General features: G+C 55.2%; 1 protein-coding gene across 1 annotated transcript; it reads left to right on the top strand.

Moving 5' to 3' along the window:
- The first annotated feature begins 600 nt into the window (after positions 1 to 600).
- On the top strand, positions 601 to 3036 carry Cdk5r2 (cyclin dependent kinase 5 regulatory subunit 2). The gene has a single exon (XM_047546166.1). The coding sequence runs from the start codon at positions 764 to 766 to the stop codon at positions 1865 to 1867; it is 1104 nt and encodes a 367-aa protein (XP_047402122.1). The 5' UTR covers positions 601 to 763; the 3' UTR covers positions 1868 to 3036.
- Positions 3037 to 6813: the final 3777 nt, after the last annotated feature.

Here is a 6813-nt window from a genome sequence, read left to right on the forward strand (position 1 = left end):
CAGAGCAATAATGTGCCTGCTGACAGTCCTCTGTAGTGACAGCGAGGGGCGCGCGGGGTGGCGGGGGTGGAGGAGGGCAGAGGGGTGAACCGGGAGCGGAGAACCGACCCGACGGCCAGATTGGAGGAACTAGTGCAGCGCCAAGAAGCTGGGACCTGGGCCTCTGCATGAGGGCACTCACTGCCACGCTGCCCTCCTACACATAGGTGGGGGCGGGGAAAGGGAAGACTGTTCCCATGGCTTCTCTCCTACCGCGAACCCAGTGCATCAAAACAAGCTGACCCACGGTCCTAGGATCTGGAGGAGGTGGTAGGAGCAACCATTCCTCCCCCACTCCCAGCTCTGACCCTGAGAGGGACCCTCGAACAACGACCACCTGCCCCTTACCCACTTTTCCCCATCGCGTGAAAGGAAAGGACCCAGTACAGAGGGTGGGAGCTAAGGCGGGATTTGAGATTGGTATGTGACATTCTATTGGTCAGAGGAGCTGCCGATCAGGAGGGCAGCTCGGGTGAGGATTGGCTGCGTGAGGCGGGGCGCGGCGCGGCGAAAGAAGGGGCCCAAGGGGTGGGGCTGACGCTGCAGCTGGCGCAGCTCAGACTCTGGGCAGCCACCGCGGAGCAGCGAAGCAGCTCCTTCCCCCGCCTGTCCGCGCGCGCGGGCCGGGGCTAGGCCCCCCACCGCCGGGTCCCCCGGGGCTGCAGCAGCAGCGGCGCCGCCCGCGGTTCCCGCCGGGACCCGGGCGCCAGCCCCGCTCTGCAGGATGGGCACGGTGCTGTCGCTTTCCCCTGCCTCCTCGGCCAAGGGCCGGAGGCCCGGCGGGTTGCCGGAGGAGAAAAAGAAGGCGCCGCCCGCGGGGGACGAGGCGCTGGGGGGCTACGGGGCGCCGCCAGTGGGCAAGGGTGGCAAAGGCGAGAGTCGGCTCAAACGTCCGTCCGTGCTCATCTCGGCGCTCACCTGGAAGCGCCTGGTGGCCGCATCTGCCAAGAAGAAGAAAGGCAGCAAGAAGGTGACGCCCAAGCCCGCGTCCACCGGTCCTGACCCTCTAGTCCAACAACGCAACCGCGAGAACCTTCTCCGCAAGGGCCGGGACCCCCCTGACGGCGGCGGCGCCACCAAGCCCCTGGCAGTACCAGTGCCCACGGTGCCCGCGGCTGCAGCCACCTGCGAGCCACCGTCGGGGGGCAGCGCTGCAGCCCCGCCGCCAGGCTCGGGTGGGGGAAAGCCTCCGCCGCCGCCACCCCCAGCCCCGCAGGCGGCGCCGCCGGTGCCTGGAGGCTCGCCGCGGAGGGTCATCGTGCAGGCGTCCACAGGCGAGCTGCTCCGCTGTCTGGGCGATTTCGTGTGCCGGCGCTGCTACCGCCTCAAGGAGCTGAGCCCCGGCGAGCTGGTGGGCTGGTTCCGCGGCGTGGACCGCTCGCTGCTGCTGCAGGGCTGGCAAGACCAGGCCTTCATTACGCCCGCCAACCTGGTGTTCGTGTACCTGCTGTGCCGCGAGTCGCTGCGCGGGGACGAGCTGGCGTCGGCTGCCGAGCTGCAGGCCGCCTTCCTCACCTGCCTCTACCTCGCCTACTCGTACATGGGCAACGAGATTTCCTACCCACTCAAGCCCTTCCTCGTGGAGCCTGACAAGGAGCGCTTCTGGCAGCGCTGCCTGCGCCTCATCCAGCGGCTCAGCCCGCAGATGCTGAGGCTCAACGCTGACCCCCACTTCTTCACGCAAGTCTTTCAAGACCTCAAGAACGAGGGCGAGGCCGCCGCCGGCGCCGGGGGTCCACCGAGTGGGGGCGCGCCCGCAGCTTCCTCAACCGCCAGGGACAGCTGCGCGGCCGGAACCAAGCACTGGACTATGAACCTGGACCGCTAGGGATACCCGGGGTCGTGCCCGTCCCCCGCCCAAGTCTCCGACATACACTCGGAACCCCGGGACTCTGAAGCCACCGCCGATGTTACCGCCACTCTGGGCCGGGCGGAGGAGGAGCCGCCCGTGTCCCGCAGGGGAAGGTGGAGGCTAGGACACGGTGTCTGGGTTTGCTGGGCGTGGGGTGGGAATGGGGGATGAGCACTGGAAGGGCATCCCAGCTTCACACTTTCCATCTGTCTGTGCCCTCATCTCTCCATTTCTGCCTGGAGTTCCACCTTTCCTGCCGTGCGTGTCTGTAAGTCTGTCACCCCTGGGTTTTGTCCATTTCCTCACCTCCTTTCTGTATCTTCATTTTTCCTCCTGTCTGCATTTTCATCTCTCTCTCTCCCTTTCCATTTACCGTTCCTTGGGTGTGTGTTTCCATCTCCACCTCACCCCGTGCCTGATTGTACCCCATTGCCCTCCAGCACCTGTGTCCCCATCTTCCCTTCTTGATCTCTTTCCCCTTGTTCCTGTCATGTGTTCCTATTTCCTCTCTTGTTTGCCTTCCCCCTCTGCTTGTATCATCTTGCATTTCTTCCCCTGAGTCCCCGTATCCCACTCCCCAGATCAAAGGGACCGTTAGTTTTTAATTGAATCGACTGAGGTGCGACAAGAAACTGCAGTCCCAGGATCCCAGACAACCACCAGAATGGTCCCTTGCCCCACCCCCACTGCCTCTCCCTACCTTTTCCAACGTGTTGCATGCTGGGAGTTGGCGGGGGGTTGGGTGGAGGGACTGCTGGCTTCATTCAGGAGGCTGAGATTTGGGACAAGATCAACCTGAAAGACCACCCCGGCGGCGATCCTCAAGTGGGCGGGTGGCAAGAAAAAGAAAACTCTACTTATTTTGAGGGAGGGGCGTCCCTCTTCCTTATCCTTAGGTTTCTTGTTATCCCTCTCCTCTTTTAATTTATTTCGCTGTTTCCGGAGGGAGGGGGGAGGGGGGAATTGTTGGGCTGAGAACTGTCCGAGGTGCTGAGCTGGGGCGGGACCGGAATCTTCCCGGGAGAGTACCAGGGACTGGGTTGGGCCTGGGGCCATGTCCAAGGTGCCAATGATGCGGGCCGACGGCGCGGGCCGCACTGTCTGTCTGTCCGTCTATCCCGGAGAGAACTATAAAGCGCTGGAAGCGCCTACACATGGTTTTGCGCCGGCCTTTCTTTGGGCCCCCGGGAGGGAGGGAACGACAGCGCAAGTGGAACTGTCACTGTACAGCAGGATAACAAGATAGAGGGTCTACTGGGGAAGGTCAAGTCCCTGAGAGCTGCTACCTGCTGACCCCTCCCACATCAGCTTCCATTTTACAGAGTAAAATGGGGTAGCCAAAGGTTGAGGCTGAATCCACAATCCCCACCCCAGCCTCCATCTTGCCTAACCTAGCTGCTCATAAATGCCCAGGCCACTAAGAGACAAGAGGTAAGGACAGCAGAAGTCATTTCCCTTTTATGAGGTAACCCCTTGAGGAAGAATTAACTAGTCACTATTGCTGCTTTTCATCTTTCCGTACCATATGTCAGATCTAGAGTCCAGTTAGGCCTAAGTGTGTTCACCACTCACTCCCGGGTAGGATCTGATGGCTACATTCAGCCACCCCCCCACCCCACCCCCGCATGTGTCCAACCCGGGCAGCTTGGAGTCCGCTTTGGTTACACGCCCACCCAGGGCAGTCTTGGGAGGCCCGTCCCTGCTTCCTACTCATACCCTGGACTTTTATCGTCAGGGAGGCGCAGAGATGAAAAGGGGAGACGAAAGTCATTCCCCAGGGTTGAAACAAGAGGCAAAATGAGCTATTTGGCTTGAGATACCTGCTCAGTCTCTATTGCCTTTTTATCTACATGGCAAATGGCTAAGTGCTCTGTTCACTGTTCCACTGGCTCAAGGAGGCCTGGCTCCAACCCTGATCACCACGTGGCCTAGAGGATCCAAAGAGAGAACCAGAAGGCATTGGCAAAGACCAGGCCTCAGGTTCGCTGTCCGTGGTGCTGACTGGCAGGTTCCGGCAGGGTGGGGGCTTGTATGGGCAGGAAGAGTTGGGGACTCGGTCGCTGCCAGATCTTCTGGATAATTTAGGAATAGTGTGTAAGCTATTCTAGTGGCGAGTTATAGAAGTCTGGCCCGAGGTTCCAGTAGTGTCGCTTCCCACTTGCCCTCCTGAGAGATCAGGACTCGGCTTTCACCCGGCTTGGGCCCAGAGCCTTAGCGCCCTGCCTGGAGCCGGAAATCCTTAGTCCAGATTTGTGAATCGAGCTCGGGGGGCGGGGGTAGTGGGGGGGAGGGCTGGCGGAAGAGAAGGCGGGAGCAGCCGCCCATTGGCTGGAATTTGGCGCAGTCAGCGCGGTGCCGTCATCTCTCCGGTTTCGGAGGAGGGAGGGAGGAAGGATCACTTGGGTCACTCCGCGGCTGTCGCCCTAGTAACCAGACCGAGTGGGCGGGGCCCTCTCTACTCTCCCACTTCTGGCGGGGAGAAACAATCCTGGTCCTACTAATTTGGAATTAGTTAGCGAGACTAGTTACTTCATTGAAATTTATGAGTTAGAGGAGCCTAAAGGAAGTGATATAGAGACGGGAGAGTTCAAACAGCTCCCCAAACACCCTGCCCTCCGGAGGCTTCTATGTACAGCCCGCAACCCATACATAACAACTTCCCTTTTACTTGCGAGGGCGCGCGCGCGCACACACACACATACACACACCAGGAATCTGTGGTCTGGCCCTGGGGACCCAGAATGAGAAAAAAGCCTCAGGGAGTGGTGGTAACTTAAATCTCACTTTCCTTACCATGCCCCAAAGTATGAGCCACTCTATAATGCGATTAGCAGTAGGGACTGTAGGAGGATCAACGGGAATACATGGAAGAATTATTCTCCTAGGTCAAACTTGGTCAGAGTTCTGTTTTCTCCAGGAGAAAGGTTCAGGATGGTCTTTTGAGAAGGCAAAGGAAGAAAAGAGTACGTGTAGAGACAGAATAAGATGACTTCTCTTTACTGCCCAGGAGTGGACCTAAGGAAAGTGAGTCCAGGTTCGTGATGAGGCGGTAAAGCCCAGCCTAGAGAAAGAATGGAGATGGAGGATGGGAGACAAAAACCCAGCTGGAGCCATGACTCAGCACTTCCCTTCGGAAAGGGCTGGGACTACTCTTCCAGCATAGGGGCAGCAAAAGGGGAGTGGGGAGAACAGGAAAAGAAAAGGGTGATAACTGGTGATCCACCCTTTTGCGTGATACATGCTGATACATGCACTGACACATAACCGAAGGGGCACATTTTAACCCAGAGCAAGCATACGTGCATTTATGCTGGTGAAGGTTTATTCAATCATAATATACTCTCATCTTCACTCTCTCTTTCCCTGTTCCCCTTTCTGGAGCAGAGGACATTTTGTCCCAAGATCCACTCTTGCCTGTCCCTAGAATACCTTGGTACTTACTGGAAAAGGAGAAATGCAAAAACTTGCAGATGTGTGTGTGTGTGTGTGTGTGTGTGTGTGTGTGGTGTTGTCATGGTAACTGTTTTGCCTGCCAGGCATGGTATGCAGCAACCAGAGCATCTGGCAGCATCCCAAGAACATCCTATGGGGTCTGCCCTGGGGACTGTGCTTCAGGCACCCAGATGGGCACCTGGGGAGTTGTCTATAACAGAGTTTGTCAAAGCAGCCCCTCCAGGCAGTTCACCATGATTAGCTGGAAACCAGGTATAGGCACCTGACCACCTTATTCTTCCTTTAAGTGGTACTCCTGATGCCCTTGTAAATTATAGATAACATTTACTGAAGGGGCCTCAAGACAGCAGGTATTAACCCTTCAAGACCTTTATTTAAGACAGTGAACTTCCCTCTCAGCATCTCACCACATGTCCTACAAAGAAAGTGATCTTTATCCACACAGGAGTGTAGATGACAGAAACTTTGTTTAGTTCAGCGAGATGAAGGATTGGGTACATGCTGGGTGCAGTGGTGCATGCCTGTAATCCCAGCCACCGGGGCTGCTGAGGCAGGATCACAAATTCAAGTCCAATCTAGGCAACTTAGTGAGACCTTAAGTTGAAACAAAAGATAAAAAGGGTTGGGGATGTAACCCAGCGGTAGAGTGCACCTGGATTTAATCCTCAGTACTGGAAAAGAAGAAGGAGAAGGGAAAAAGAAAGGAAGGAAATAAGAGAGGAGGGAGGATTTGTGAGTAAGATAAACAGTAGGACACAATCCCAGCACTTTTCCTTTGACTTTAATACATCATGAAGTTCTTAGACACAGGTGTCTTGAGTGCACCTGCAGCTAGGCTGGCTTGTCACCCGAGCTTCTCCTTTTTATTTCTCTCAGTATTCAAGTTTAACCTCTTAGTTTCTTATTTAAAATCCCCCATTCCAGCTTGGAATTTCATGCCTCCCACCCACCTTCTTCCCGATGTCTCTTTATTAGTTAGTTGCTCTCAAGTTCTCTTCTCCTTTCTGCTTGGATAATTTTTCCCCTCTCTGAGACTTTCCCCCATTTTCTTATACCCCTTACTCATAATTTCCTGTGATTAATGTTTAGCTTTTAGCCCATAAGTCTTAAATTTAGTTATATATGACAAAAGGACAGAGGGGTGATGATGAACTATATAAAAAGGAAAAGAAGTATTTCTTTACATAACAATTTTTCTACATGCTACTCCTTTTTAAAAAAGTAAAATCATGGTGGCATGCACCAATAGTCCCAGCTATGTGCCAGCTGAGGTGGAAGTATCATTTGAGTCCAGGAGTTTGAGACTAGCCTGGGCATTAAAGTGAGACTCCATCTCAAAAACAAATTTAAAAATTTACATATTATCCCAGAAAAACACAAAACACCAAGAAAAACCTAAGAAAGAAGAGTAAATTATGGAGGATTTGTCGTATCAGATACTACAATTGTTATGGAGCTATGATAGCTAA

The sequence above is a fragment of the Sciurus carolinensis genome, chromosome 3 (genome assembly GCF_902686445.1).
Source record: "Sciurus carolinensis chromosome 3, mSciCar1.2, whole genome shotgun sequence".
NCBI classification, from domain to species: Eukaryota; Metazoa; Chordata; class Mammalia; order Rodentia; family Sciuridae; genus Sciurus; species Sciurus carolinensis.

Coding starts and splice junctions, on each gene's coding strand:
- Cdk5r2 (XM_047546166.1), top strand. CDS start 764: ATGGGCACGGTGCTGTCGCTTTCCCCTGCCTCCTCGGCCAAGGGCCGG.